Raw genomic sequence first — 16,215 nt, forward strand, 5'->3', positions numbered from 1 at the left:
GTAAATAGGTACAGATAATCTAGGAAAGATCAATGCCAAGAAGTTTGGCCAAAGACTAGCAGTTAAAAAGGATCTCTGTGAACCTAAGTTGTATCCTTGTATAAAAAAATGGTTGTTTGTTTTCTTTCATATCTGTTGAGTTATTGGAATTTCAGAGACAAAGATCTTGATTTTCATGAAATAGTTATCAGGATGACAATAATTTTAATTCTTTGATGAAATGTTTTATTGACTAGGTTATAATGAACATGACCCTTCTTATTAGTGCATTTCACAACAAATAAAAAGGAAAAAGTCAAGTGCATTTTCTCTAGTTAACAGTATTGTGGGAGTGGAAGGAAATGAAATTCCAAGTATTTAAAGCTTCAAAGAGCACTTATCTTAAAATCTATTGCTAAGTTATCATTAAATTGAGTCAAATGGAAAAATAGTGTTTTTTTTATATTAGGTTTCAATGTAGTTTGATCTAATGGATACATTCTTTCTTAACAGATAAATGACATGAAAGCTGATAACTATTGTCATTGGGAGTCTAATGAGTTTGTTATTCCTGTTTAACTAGATTCATCCATTATCATTATACAAATTAAAACATCAAAACCTTTTTACAACACAACATATTCAATTTAAGGAAATTGAAGTGCATTCCTGAAATTCTCAAAATTGCCTTTTTTTAGGAATGTGAAATTCTGATAATAACAAGTGACCAAGAAAATAGCCAGAGGACATTTCTTAAATTTAACCTTAAATCAACTATGGCACCTATATCTGTATTACATATTTTACTTATAGCTTTAAATTGTAGTAATTTTTTCTCAAGAGATAAAAACTGAATAACTCTTTAATTGTTTGGTATCAGAGAAATGTTCATAAAGTAATTTTTTTTACTTATAGGTTTGGTTTCTACAACGATACCTATGTACTTAGCAGAATGTTCCCCAGTTTATGCAAGAGGAATGTTGGTATCCACCAATATTGCAATGGTAGCCTTTGGACAGTTTGTTGCTAATGTTGTATCTGGTATTTTTGGTTCTGATGCAGAAAATGGTTGGAGGTGAGTTTTTTTTTTAAAGACCATGATCTTAACTCTGTATTTTGTCAGATGGAAATTATGATCAGAACATTGTCTTACTTCAGTTTCCTGCTCTATGTAGGCCTTATGTATTTTTTAGAAAAATTAGTTAATGACAATGTGAACGTTAATGGTCAAAAATATTGCTCTTTTTATAATCAGATCTGCAACTTGATTCAATTTCAAAATAGTTCTAACAATTCTAAATATTTGCATCCATTAAAGTTAAAGTTTCATAAAGTTGATTCTGTTTTCTGTATTGATTTAGAAAGAAAAGTATATAACGGCATCCAGTGAGAAACTTCACCAGAACATTCAATACTGAACTTTGTTTTAAAAAATAGTTTTCTTTTGATGAATTAAGGCATTATAATTAATTTTCATATTGAGACATGCCTAAAAATATTACATATTATTTTACCTTATACTGTCACAATGTCACATGTCAATAACTGTTCCCTTCTGTTATTTTCAAGGTATATGTTGGGTCTAGGAAGTGTGCCCTCTTTAGTGCAGTTTATTGGGTTTCTGTTTATGCCTGAGTCTCCACGTTGGTTAATTAGTGAAGGAAGAGATGAGAAGGCTAGGAGGGTGTTACAGTCTATGAGAGGGCAATTAGATATTGAAGATGAATTTGAAAGTATTAAACAGAGTTGTATTGAAACACAGCAGCAGGAGGATTCTAGAGGTATGATTTTTATTGAACATTATTTCAAAATACAACACACTGTGTTGATGAAATGAATAATTAAATCAATTGGTGGATTACGTTGAAAAAAAAACTATGACAAAACATAGAAAACACTGTTTTTCACATTGGCGCTGAAATTCTTTGAAGAAGCCATATCGGATTTGGAAACATTCTGAGTATACACTAAGATGATGTGAAATTTACATTATCCTGGTGTTATTAATGATATCAGATCTCTATCAGTATATAAACTCTGCAGGTTACAACAGAAAATGATTTCTTGTTTTGGAAGTTGGGAAAATACTTCCACTAAATAAATATCATAGGGGATCTATCAGTTTCTTCAGAATTTATGTATTACACCATGCAATGTGTACTGGTAATTGTACAGGTTCATTATTATTGCTCATTGACTCACAAACTTTACATGATTGTTTACATATATTTGTTGGTGAATACTATCTAGATTTCAGTCCTTTCTTATTCTACAAATATAATCATAAATATTTCAGCAAGTAATAAACCAATAATATTACAAATGTTGTTATCATCTACAATACGAAGAGCTTTATTGGTTGGTTGTAGTTTACAAATCATACAACAAGTAGCTGGTATTAATACCGTTATGTAAGTATTCAGTATTCCATACTTTTACATAATCATCTTGATGACAATCAGAATTTGTAAGTCCTTGTAATAAATTTGATATGAACCAATGATGCATGTAAAAATTTATTTACATATCATGGGTTTATTTTTGACAACTTAATACTGTAATCTGATTGGATGATAGACTTAAGTTTAAATCAGTTTTAATCATTGATCAATCAGATGACTAGAAATCATCTTAGGTTAAGCTTCGAGGAAATAAGAGGTATACAGAATTAACAAACTAACAAGTTTCAAAATGTGTTTCAGTATGACATTATATCATTATAAATGAGAAGATAGCATGTTATAGTAAACTACAATAGTAAAGGGAATTGTCATCTGTAAAAGAAGTTGTCATTGTTCTAGTTATTGAGATTGATGAGCATTTTTTTAAATTATACTTCACTAAAAACATTGTTTGACCTTGGTTTATATTTCCCTGGAGAAATATCTTTAAATTATAGTTAACAGACTGATTACTATGTCCTGATTGATCAGCTAACAGTACCAGTTGAACCAGACAAACTCTCAGTTACAAAACTTGACGGACATGAACTAATTGACTTTGAAAGGTTTAGGAAATGTGATAGTCCCAAATTAGCTATATTGATTTCAAATTTCATCTAAAATATCTCTGAATGACTCTGTAGCCTATAAATAGGACATTTGATTTCTCATAAAGATTGGAATGGTGTCTTCAACAAGTATTGCCAATTTACTTTACAATAGATGTGTAATGATAGCTTTCTACCATCCATAATGGAGGTACGAGAAATCAAAATTTGGTTTTCTGATTTCGATTTAAGTGCTATTGATAAATGGCTCAATTTATCAACATTTATAATAACAGAGCAGCAATTCTAAAAATATCTCACTAATATAAATATGAATTCCAACGCTTTGCTTCGCATCTTTTCAGGTATTATTCTGCCACCATTATTAGAATGTCTGGGGTCAAATCAGATGAATCTGCTATCTGGTTGTCAGCTGTTACAGCAGCAATTAACTTTATATTTACTGTCCTGGGTTTATATCTAGTCGAAAAAATTGGTCGTCGTCCTTTAACTTTGGGAAGCCTCATGGGTAAGTTGGATAGAATTTGGAGTTTACCATCTTTGCTCACTGTACAGATTTTAGTTTTTATCAGATTTTTTTCATTTTCGGTATGTAGTATTTTTGTTTTAATTTTTTTTTCAGTTCAAGGTATTAAGATTCAATTTATGAAACATCAGGTTTATATATTTACAGGTGCCATTATCAGTTTAGCATGGTTAGCTGTAGGATTCCATCTTTCATCATTAAATACACCAGAAGTCAATTGGGTGGAAAAATCTGCATCTGATACACATTGTGCTCAGTATAGGTTAGTTAGTATATCTCCATATATTTCATCATACAATTTTTTTACCACAAGTCTTTTGATACTGTTTATATGCAAATTCAACAAGAGTACAGGATTCATAAGCCTACTGTTTGCTGGGGATAACCTTCAATTTGATTGCTACTCAAACTAGAAAAGGTACCTTATTGCTAATTGTTGATTTCAGATGGTGTAATGACTGTAGAAGAGATTTAACCTGTGGATTTTGTTACATTGATACTGAAGATGCTGCAGTCAATTCATCTTGTTTACCAACTGATTATGATAATCCCTGGCTTTCAACTAGTGGAAGATGTAACATGTCATCACAACACCTACCTGGTCTCTTAACATGGGCTTATGATTATTGTCCTACACCTTATTCTTGGATGCCCATGGTTGGACTTGTCCTGTATCTGATCTCCTTTGCTCCAGGTATACATCATATTCAATTCAATTTTGAGCTCAAGTTCATATAATGACACTGACGAGTTAGCTATACTTGATCATTTTCAAATAAAATATAATTGAAAAATCTGGCAAATCAATATTAAACTATTTAAAGTGTACAAAAGTGAAACAAATTTATACTATTATATCTTGTAAACTATGATACTCTGATTACCGCACAATTTTTTTAGTAAATATTATATGTTGTATTTGTTTTCAGGCATGGGTCCTATGCCATGGACAATTAATTCAGAGATATATCCTCTTTGGGCAAGAAGTACTGGTAACTCTGTATCAACTTTTATGAATTGGGTTTTTAATTTGGCTGTATCTATGTCTTTTATAAGTTTAACAGAAACTTTAACGAGATATGGTAGGTTTTAAAAGATGAATTTGAGTGGCCACCTCTAAAATCATACTGAGAGCCTATGTAGATGGTAAACCTCCTTCAGATGATCTAGCTTAGCCAAAGGAAATATGATCTAGCACACTGAAATAGTCTTCCAATTGTGTTGTAGTTTTACAAGCTGATTCAGTTATGTTAAAGTATCGTGTAAAAAGTTCATTTAAAGAACACAACTGATATGTTATTCTGATTGAAAATCAAATCAATTTATTTGATTCAACAAATGAAAGTGTAATTAGGTAGTCGAAATGGAACAAGTACAGGATGTGACACAAGGTTAAATTAACCTTCTGTTAAAGTTGTTTAATAAACACAAAGATGAAACTTGATAAAATCTAGTGTGATACATGTTACATGAACATTGATCAAAATGTAGGAATAAGAGAGTGGACCACAGCCACACCATGGCATGCGGATGGTAAATATTCAAGATTTTGGATTTGAATATGTATTCACATACCGAATTTCATTTGATTTCTTCAAACACTCTAGTTTGTAGAGTGTTTACGAGCAATTGATGTTGATAGAAGCACTTACTGAATAGAGGTTAAAGGGCGATAACTCCTCAAAACTGACATGAGAGGCCTAAATCTTGAAAAAGCCTTAAATTTGATCAGAACTTTCTCAAACCTTTCGATTTAGGTCCAATAACATCCATTTTAAGTTTCATCAAAATCAGTTGAAAACTAAGAGAGTAATAGCATATTCAAGATTTTGGGTCAAGGGCAATAACTCTGCTTCTAATGGTCGAAAATAGCTTTAATTCGAACTTGATCTTCGTTTTATGAATATGTATACATATACCGCATTTCATTTGATTCCATCAAAAAATCTAGTTTTTATAGCGTTTACAAGCAAATGTTGACGGACGGATGGACCAACCAACGGAAGGACGAACAGGGGTGCCGACAATACACGTCCACATAGAGAGATGTGGGCATATAAAAAAGTAATGTGGTAAATAATTAGTCAATATATAAGCATGTCATGCATCACCTTTGCTTCAGTTTGTGTTCCAAAAGTATTGTGTACAGAAACAAAAGATAGCTTGCCAGGCAAGGTAACATACGCCCAATGGCAGCTGTCAGAGATTATAACTGAACCTTTATTGACCAAAATTTATTATAGATCTGCATAACAATACCAAATTTCTCATATTGAAGATTTTCATTATGCATTGTAGTTCAAAAACCCTGAATACCACATTAATTTAGGGTCAGTTATGCTGAGTTTTTCTTTTCCACAAATCTTTTTAAATCAATAGCAATAACCCAGAAGCATTGAATTATCACACTCCTCCTGTGGCTCTCGTGTCTGAAATTTTCAAAGATGTATAATAACGTATCATCAAATTCACCCTAACTAACTAACATAGACAAATTTGAACTTTACTCTCATTAATATATATGCATACCAAGTTTCATCAAGATCCAATAAAAACTGTAGCCCCAATCGTACGAGTCAAATTTGATGTCAAGGGTAATAACTAAACTGAGAAAAATTGTCAAATTTGAACTTGACCACCGTCTTATCAATCAAAATCCATTGAAAATTGTAGCTTCTATTGTGCCCAAAACAAAATTTTGACGCAATTTTACTTAGTCAAGGGCAATAACTCAAAAAACGTTTCTGGAAAAATCATCAATGCTCACACCAAGTTTCATTACAATCAAATGAAAACAGTAGTCTCTACAAGATATGTTGACGGACGGACCGATGCACAGGGGTGACATAAAAAGTAAACATCTTTACTAGTAAATGAAAGCGAGTTCCTGACCCATGATTCATATGGATTAGACACATTCATTAAGCTACAAAACTTTGTAATATTATTTCAGGGACATTCTGGTTATATGCTTGCCTAGCATTTGGTGGAGCTATAATTTTATCGATAATTCTACCAGAAACAAAGGGAAGGAGTTTGGAAGAGGTGGAAGGATTATTTGCTGGATCATGGTTTAGTGGTGCCACTGTTCAACAACCAGCAAGCTTCAATACAAAAACTATACAATATGTTCATATACGGGGATTAAATCGTGATGGTCGTGAATCAGAACTGGACTCACCAGAATGATGGTCTAGTGGTTAATAGTGATTGTGTTATGGTGACTAATCAAAACTAAAGTGAGTATATCAGGAAATATTGGTAGTAGCGAGATGCAAGATACAAATATTGGTATTACTAAAAATGATCTGGTGGAAGTGATCCAATTGTGATGGTTTATAAAAAATCAGTTTCCAAAACACCAAAACAAAAGTTTGGTTATATATCCAATTCATAAATAGATGTGTATAATAATCTTTAGGTAAACACTAATGAAAAAGTATATTAAGTAATATAAAATATTTTACAGAAGGCAAGTAAGGCAATTTGAATATAAAGCATTTCTCCTGCAACAGCTGCTTTGTTTTCAATCTTGGCTTGCAATTTCAATAGGTGGATCTTAACAAGACAAATGTTTGTGTTAAAACTGTTTTGAACTTTGAACTGAATGACAGACAACTGAAGGTATCAGTGGTTTTAATGTAGACCCATCATCTTATATAACAGCAAAAAAGCTGTCAAAACGTAAAATGGTGTATCGTAATTGAATTGTCCAAATATTTCTTGATATATTCACAAAATTATGCAATACTTGAAAAGTTTGCAATGTAAATATAAATAGTAATGATGTGTTGAAATCATGAATATCAATAGTGTGATAGAGCCAAAAGTCTTTTATCTCAAGAGTATTTATTAGTTGCTGCTTTTAGTTTGATGCTATAAATGTTTATAGACATGAAACAAATCTTCAGAGACATGGTGTCTACAACAAACGTTAATCCTTACTGAAGATCACTTCTTCAGTTCTTAATCTTAAATGAGTATTATTTATGCATAATTTGCATTATCATATTACAATATTGAGCCGAATTTAATTATCATATAAATATGCTACATGTATACTGCAGCCAAGAAATTTTTGTTCTGTTTCAGAAATACTAGTACTGTAGTTAAATATAGTTATGCACTTCATATGATGTAGATATGTCATAATAATATATCATTATGTCCATGTTGCTTTAAATGTTGTAAATATTAAATAAACAGAGTATTTATTGAAATATATCGCATATTGGAAATATCAAAACAAAATCTGATTATATTTCAAAGGTGTGTTTTTTAGAGCATCCAATTATTAAAGCTTATAGCTATTACAAATTCATTACAAATGAGAATACGACTGAGAAATAGACTGAAAGAGTCTGAAAGAGGAATTCTGAGTAACAATTTTTCGACATTTATCCGGTTTTATTTTGATATTTCTCAACTGCTGGACCAATTAATGCATTGAGCTCTATTTTAACAGTGGAAAACCTTATTGTTATTATATTATATTGTTGTTATTTGTTGATTGTGCTCAAATAATTATTGTATAGATACTATATATAAATATATTATTCATGTAATCTCTGTTTATTCTCACTATTTCAATCTATCTATGGAAAAAAGTTAAAATATTTGTCTGCATATGCATTATTTATTTGCAAGTCACATAAGGCTGAATCAAATATTTGGATTTTACATCAGTCCTTTATATATTATCATAGATAATATTTCATATATTCACTAAGAAAGTTGGTATCAAAAAAGTTTTTATATGCTACAAAAACCCTTTAAACTTTAGAGTAAATTGGTAAGATAGTGGACCACAGCCATATACGCCCAACACGGCATGCGGATGGTAAATATACAAGAGTTTGGGGCAAGGGCAACAACTCTACTTCTAACGGTCGAAAATAGCTCAAATTCGACCTTGATCTTCGTTTTATGAATATGTATACACATACCGAATTCCATTTGACAAGCAAATGTTGAACGACAGACGGACCTTCGTTTCATAAATATATATGCACGTACCGAATTTCATTTGATTCCTTCAAACACTCTAGTTTTTAGAGTGTTTACAAGCCATTGATGTTGATAAAAGCACTTACTGTATAGAGGTTAAAGGGTGATAACTCTTCAAAACTGACGTAAGAGGCCTAATTCTTGAAAAAGCCTTAAATTTAATCAGAAGTAAATTAAACTTTCTCAAACCTTTCGATTTAGGTCCAATAACATCCATTTTAAGTTTCATCAAAATCGTTGAAAACTAAGAGAGTAATAGCATATTCAAGATTTTGGGTCAAGGGCAATAAATCTGCTTCTAACGGTCGAAAATAGATCAAATTCGAAATTGATCTTCGTTTTATGAATATGTATACACATACTGAATTTCATTTGATTCCATCAAAAAATTTAGAGCGTTTACAAGCAAATATTGACGGACGGACAGGGGTGTTGACAATATACGTCCACATAGAGAGATGTCGGCACATAAAAATAGGATATTATACATTTCGATAAATGCATTGATAAACCATCTTAACATAACATATTACTCTAGAACTTTCAAAATAGTCCAGTGAAATAATACTCCTTGAGACACAACAAAGAAAGTTCCAAATATAAATAAATCTATTTTATGCAGAAAATTAACAAAGAATAATACAATAAATACTATGAAACAACAGAATACAAAATTTATGGACAAACAGTAAGGAAAAAAACACATAAAGTTGGGGTGTCATATTCCAAATCTCTATTATCCAAGAAATCTTATTCAAATAAATGTTCTATGTAGTTGAGGACACCGTGCTCACATGAATAGAAATGTTCTTTGGTGTGTCTGTTAAGATTAATTATGATTGAAGACATTTCTGGCGAGATCTCAATGAATAAAAGCTTTGAGTTTGAGAAGAATCAGAATTATCCATGAGAGAGTCTTGTGTTGATGTCAGGTATTCAGTTGAGAATTTTTCTATGTCTTTCACATTACAATGAGTGTGGAGTTGTGTCCCATTAGTCTCATCTTCACAAAGTTCCACACACCCTTGAGTGAACTTCGGACTATAAAACTCCAGAGATTGCCATTGTGTACTTACACTGATACTACTATATTTTTTAAATATCGGTGACAAGGCTACTTCCTTGGTTAAAACATCAGTTTGGGTTGCCTGATCAACTCTTAGCCTGTGCAGGACATCACCAGACTGGAGAAGTAGATGACATGATGTTGTTGGATCAACTGATGATGCTTCAGATTCCAGATCTCTAGTCATGTCCACATGAACATCAAGCTGTACGGTGTTCTCCTTCTGTCTTAAAGAAATTGCTGTATTTGTTCCGTCGTTATGTACTGAAGAGAAAGGTTCTAAGGTTTGATCCGATGTGCAAAAGTCATTCGGTGTAAGCACATCAATATTGTTTGCTATATGATCCAATTTGTGCACATGAGCTTTTTTAGTGTCAACTTGTAAATTAAAAGATTCTGGATTGCCATCTTCAAAACTTCTGTTTAATCTTTTTGTGGCAGCTTGAGTTTCAAAAGAATCTGGTATCAGGATTGGTGAATGGCACAAAGTTTTATCACTGATTTGTCTACTCACTGATAAATCTACTGCTGATGTAGAAGGAACTTGCTTATGTTCTGAAAAGTCTTCTTTAGATATGCAGGTATTGTTTTTATCTAGAAAATCTGTATTAGTTATGCAGGTAATGTTATTATCAAACAAATCTTCTTTAGATGTGCTAGTACTGTTGTTTTTGGACAAATTTTCTTTGGATGTACATTGAGCATGATTGTATTCTGGCAAATTGTCATTAAAAATAGGAGCATGGTTAGTATCTAATAAATCTCCATTGGATGTTGGAGTATCTGATTTAGAGATGGTTTTATTTAAAGGTTTCTTTTCAACATGAACTTCAGTTTCCATTGTTCTATGGACACTTTCACTCAAATTTGGTGAATCCTGAAAGATAAGTTTATCAATAAAGTAAATTAATCTAAGGCATCATCTTCCTTCCTTTATTAAATTTGTAAAAACTGTATATTCTGAAAATTATATTTTTTAAATATCTACGGAGCCCCTAAGGCGCAATTGTAAACATATTTATTTATCATTTTGTTTAAACGAAATAAAAAGATGGGTTAATTATTTCGTTTCAACGAATTAATAATAAAAAGTGATGAAAATTGCGCTTAAGGGGCTCCGTAAATATCAAACTCTTCTAAAATTTCACCAAAATACAAATTCATAGCAAGTTTCACCAAAAAACAAATCAAAACTTTAGCCTCTATCCCATTTGCAAGCCAATTCTGGGCAGGCAGAGAGACATGTGTGAGAACAATATATGTCCACATTATAAAAAACAAATATTTCATTCAAGTAATAAGAACATTACCATTGTTGTCTGTGTCTGAGAAACAGGGGATACACTTTGCATATTATCTGAAAAAGATGATAGAAATATCAATGTCTGAAAGACTAATATAATTTGAGGCCTAATTGCAAAATAAACCTTTCCAATGTTTTTCATAAAAATAAATAATATTCTGTATTCTGTTGTATCCTTTTCCATAAAGTCATGACATTCAATTGTTTACAATCTGTAACCGTGTGATCATGCTAATGCAATTTAAATCTTTTATGATAAGTTGAATAGTTTACCTTTATCATTTTCATGCTGTAATTGACTAAGCTGTAAAAGATTAAAGATCTTTCAAACTTTATAATATCAAATCTCAAGAAGAGCTATGTGTATGGTGCAAATCAATATTTTCATTGTAAATCATGTAAAATCAATGTTTAATTTCAAGAAGGTGATAATTACGTATCAGATATAACCTGACAAATCTGGTCTTGTCCATTCCATGGACGTGATATTTGGGAGGGATATGAGCATATTTAGGCCATACATAAAATGTCACATTTTATAGGAGTTGCTCCGACACTAGTTTCTTAGAATTTTCACCATGTTAAAAACCAAATTAGGCTTAACTTTCGGAGTTGTACAAAGAAGGAAAATCTTACACCTCGGTACCAAAACATATACCAAAACTTGTAAAATGTTCATTTAATATTGTATAGAATTCAACTTACTTCAGCTAAAACTTCTGTCATTTCTTTTGATTTATCAGCACTGCAAAATACATGAGGATGTTAAAATTTATAATGTAAGAAAGATGAAAGTTAATTATAACTGATTTCAATATCATGCTAATTAATTTGAAATTTTTAAAATTTTAATGTCTTTTTCTGTGAACTAGTTATCAAAGAGCTATGTTATGTAAATTTCAGTGCGGGTATTGACTGACTGATGTAAATGCAAATACGTATTATAACAAATATTGATATTGAAAAACTACCTTTTCCTCTTCTTACTTTTTTCTCTAAAGTATGGCGTTCCACCATCTCTTAAACCTACAAAAAACAATAAAACTATGATACCACTAAATTCTTTAAAAATCAACATTAGAATTCATGGTATTGCTGACTTTATGTCATATGTTTAGCATAGATTGTAATGTCTCATCAGAATCTGTTTAAAATGTGTAAAGGGACAGATGCTCCATTTTGCAGTTTTGAATATATATAAATAGTCTTCAGAAGTACTAGAAATGTATGAAATTTGCCTAATTCCTTCAAAAATATCTCAACATCAGGAATTTCTTTTCCTGTTTCTATAGATGTATTTTCTATATAAGGCAGTATTTCAAACGTGGATAATTCTAGACACACATGGATTTGAATGGTGAGATCTGAACACTATTACTGATTGGCTTTGCTTAAAAATTCCTGTTTCTGAGACTAGGGTACGATTGGTTAAAAAAATGCCAAACCTCTTTAATGATAAGAAAAAAACATTACCTATGTTGGATTCTTCATCAAAAGAGGTCATAACTTTTTGGTCTTGGCTCAGCATTTTAACAAAAGATAGTTCATTTGGTGTTAAAGCAGCCATTTGTTGAGTTGAGTCAAAAAGAGGAGTAAGAGACTTTCTGACATTATGATGATTGTTAAATAAATGGGGAGGGTTTTCACAGATGGGTGTTTCATCTCCATTAGCAATTTGGTTCTTTTCATGGTAATTTCTTGGATGAAATCGAAACAAGGGAGATTCAACTGGAATATTTCCTATTCTTGGTGGCATTTTATAGTGATGATTATCTAACAAACTGTTCATATTACCATGATTTCTTATAAAATTACTTTTAATTTCTTCTAAAGTTGAATGACTTCCTGTTCTTTTATTGTGTGTAAGTTTATTCACAGGAGTACTTTCACTATCTGGTTCATAATAAGATGAAGTTGAATAAGATTCATAATATTTTACTGAATTCATGTGAGGATTTGAGAACATGATTTGATCCCAATTGTTGTGGTGTTTTGGCTTTTTAAAAGCATGAAATGAATAGTCACCATCAAAAGAGTCCAATTTTGAATATTGATTCATATGATTCTTTAATTCTTCCCTTGATTTATTCTTATATGCTTTTTGAGAATTTCTGGAAAATTTCTCTTCAAGGTATAAATCTGGAGGTTTTATCGGATTAAAACGGCTTGAATGGTGTTTTTTAGTATGACAAATTTCAGGAGATAATTTGGGGAAATTGTTATCATATGATGTCTTATAACTTGGTTTTAAGGATTTAAAATTCTCCTGAATCCATGGTTTGGGATTTATGTCCTCTTTCAAAGACTTTTTATTGAAATCACCATTGACTTTCCATGGAATCATATCTTCGTATTTGACATCATATTCATTTAGAGGAGTGATCTGGAAATCTTCACTAGCCCAAGGATTGTTCACTTGAGCAGATGAATGGAACATATCTTTGTCTGTTGTATCTTTTCTTTCAACAATTTGGGAGCTGAGTCCCCAATCATCAATCTGAAGAAAAGTTAAAGATATCAGTTGGTGAAACAACAAATTGGACTTAAAATTGCTTTAAAACTGAGGACCTATTGCACTTCTCTATACAAAAATAAAAACATTGATATTAAATGCTTTATGTTTTAAAATGTATAAATAAGATCTATTGGACAAGGAGCTATTCATATTTTTGAATGCCATGCCATGAAAAGAAATAAATAAAATAAAAGAAATTTCAAATAACAAGAAAACTTACAGGTAATTTCATCTTTTTGTTAGAAACATTTGGAACAACTGTTGAGTTATATTCACTTAGACATGTTTGGGGTCTCTTCTTAACAGGCACCTCATTCTGTTTTACATGATATGAAAACAAAGATTTTGGTTCATGTTTCTCTGTTTTTTCTATAAAAATATCTTTCCATTTTGGATTTTCAGCTCTAAAAATTCAATAAGTTTTTGTTTTCTGAAACTTTGTGGTTAATGTAAACATTACTGGTATGCAATGTTAAATGGGAGAAATACTGCCAAAATTGAAGCGATAACACATCTATTCTCTTACTACACTGTTTTCTGAATTTTCGTATGAATTGAAATATAGACACAGAATTCCTACTGAGAGTCTTAGATTGCCTTTGGGATGATAAAAATGTTAACCACTTAAAAAAATATCAATTGTAAAAGTGATTTTACAGAAGCAAATTTTCAGTCTAAAAAGTATGTCATTTTCACTTGAGGGGAGGGAAGTGTGTCTAGTTTAAAAGTAAAAATACTGAACCTTATATTTCTATGGACAAATGGTAAAAAGTTGAAAATTTTATTTTGAATATTTATGAGATGAGAGAAAAAATTCAATTCAAATCTAAATGTAGTCAAAGAGTAGTTGGATTTTCTGTCAAAAATTTTTCTAAATGTAAGCTTATAGTCTATAAGTCTATATCATACAGTGCCTTGTCTTCGTTTTTTAGTCCAATATTTATTTTTCTGATTTGACAAATTAATTGTAGAATTTAGAGTCTTACTTAGTACTAGTGGAATCAGTCAGTTGAAGAGAAGATGGTATGGCTATAGGGGAATGAGGTAAATCAACTTCTTGTACTCTATTTCCTTTAACCACGGTAGACCTATAACCTTTTAAATCAACCTTTTTAACTTGACCTTCATCTACTCCTAAAATCAAATGGACAATGAGATTATAATAGATAACTTTTTAAGAATAAATATCTTATAAGTTATCTGGAAATGCTTCACTTATCTACATCCACTATTGAAGCTGGAAGCAACAAAGAATGTTCGTCTCTAAAAAGTATTTTCAAGTGTTTAGGTTCTCTCAGCATTAATTGTTAATCACTTACCTGGTTTGGCTACTTTCCCATTCCAAAGTATATGAAAAACAAACCTAAACAAGAAAAGTTGGGGGAGAATCTATTAACTGTTTGAAGAGCAGCTATGTCCTGACTGATTATTCGATTCATTGATTTTTTTCTTCCATATGCTAAATCATGAGGATTGTGTTTCTTTAATTTCTGTCTTTCAAAAAATTCCTGAAAATGAAAAATTATTTTTTGGTAACAGCTATTTTTTGGTAGGCTACAGGAACTCAAAAGTTGAATTGACATTTGAAAAATGTAGAAGTAAACCATGATAAGATCTTGATTTAAGTTTATTGAAGTCAATAAGCTCCAAAATTGCTTACATTGGTTATTTGAGAAGTTAATTCAGTAATCATGTCTACCTTCTGAAGTTTCTTTTCACCCTGTAATGAGACTCTTTGACGGGCACCACCAATCCAGTTCATTATTCTGCTCTCAGATCTTAGTCTTTTATCAATAACTAACAATTAATATCAGATATTCTTGTACACTTTGTACGGGGCCTCGGTTTATTGTCCCATCCGAACGACTAGGCACTTTTTCCATGTCAGCCCCTCGTACCTGCCTCACTGACAGGGGAAAACCGGGTTGAAAAAACTGAAGGTATTATCTCGACCTATGCCGGGATTGAACCCTGGACCTTCAGGTTAGCGAGCAAGTGTCTAACTCACTGAGCCACCGCGGCTCCCTACGGGTTTTCAAGAACAAGGGCAATAACTTTATGTGGGCGTATAAAAATATCTGATGATATTGCTACAATTAGAAGCCAAACTAAGAGTTGAGCACTCACAAAGAAAGAGAGTCAAGATTTTACAGTTGTCTTCTGGAGTAGAGTCAGGAAAGCTAGGCCCTGTATTATGTGGATTTTTATTATGTTTATTATTTTTAAAACATTACTCTTATGTAAGAGTTTTGGGATCACAGACGCTTGCATTTTGTTGGGATCACATGACCCTGTGACTCTTTTGGTTGCACACACATTCTTAAACTTAAATGACGGCTAGCCTAGTTGAAACAAATTTGATGGAACCACAGACTTGACATAATTACTAAATTAGATGGATAATGAATGATGGTATGAATGAAATACAAAAATAACCATCTTTCCGAATTTATCGGGGTTTTGCGGATCCGATTTCAATCAATAAACCTCCCAAGCGAAGGTGCGGAAAATTTCCACAAAACAAGGCCTCTTTTTAATTTTTTTCTGTCTCTCTCTACACCAGCCAACAGACAACCTGTCAAAATAGCTACCAGAGGCTGGAAATGGAATAGAGTTAGATGTTTCGATGTAGATTTAAGCTAGTCAAGTTATTTCGGCCCTCGCCCATGTATCTAAGCTAAAAAACCCAGCAGATCTGCATAACATCTTAGCTTAGGTTAGGAATTATGTCTCAATGTTTCAATGTTTACAGATCTTTACCAAGCAGACGAAATCATGTCTCGATTTTCCAAAGGTCAAAGTCTCGTGA

General features: G+C 31.6%; 2 protein-coding genes across 2 annotated transcripts; one reads left to right on the forward strand and one right to left on the reverse strand.

Annotated features, from left to right (window-relative positions):
* Positions 1 to 890: 890 nt before the first annotated feature.
* Positions 891 to 6,704, forward strand: LOTGIDRAFT_124274 (hypothetical protein; the record flags this gene model as incomplete). The annotated part of the gene is made up of 8 exons (XM_009061209.1): positions 891 to 1,054; positions 1,549 to 1,760; positions 2,276 to 2,390; positions 3,334 to 3,497; positions 3,663 to 3,777; positions 3,962 to 4,209; positions 4,445 to 4,597; positions 6,469 to 6,704. Coding segments are annotated over 8 exons (1,407 nt in total), but the record flags the coding sequence as incomplete, so codon positions are not given.
* A 2,411-nt stretch (positions 6,705 to 9,115) lies between these two features.
* Positions 9,116 to 16,189, reverse strand: LOTGIDRAFT_234094 (hypothetical protein). Its single transcript, XM_009061210.1, has 11 exons — positions 16,167 to 16,189; positions 15,106 to 15,126; positions 14,770 to 14,914; positions 14,393 to 14,540; positions 13,627 to 13,810; positions 12,365 to 13,388; positions 11,863 to 11,917; positions 11,597 to 11,636; positions 11,165 to 11,195; positions 10,899 to 10,945; positions 9,116 to 10,465 (listed from the first exon to the last, which is right to left on the reverse strand). The coding sequence occupies exons 3-11, from the start codon at positions 14,843 to 14,845 to the stop codon at positions 9,356 to 9,358; spliced, it is 2,715 nt and encodes a 904-aa protein (XP_009059458.1). The 5' UTR covers positions 14,846 to 14,914; positions 15,106 to 15,126; positions 16,167 to 16,189; the 3' UTR covers positions 9,116 to 9,355.
* Positions 16,190 to 16,215: the final 26 nt, after the last annotated feature.

Source organism: Lottia gigantea (assembly GCF_000327385.1).
Source record: "Lottia gigantea unplaced genomic scaffold LOTGIsca_46, whole genome shotgun sequence".
Classification (NCBI taxonomy): Eukaryota; Metazoa; Mollusca; class Gastropoda; family Lottiidae; genus Lottia; species Lottia gigantea.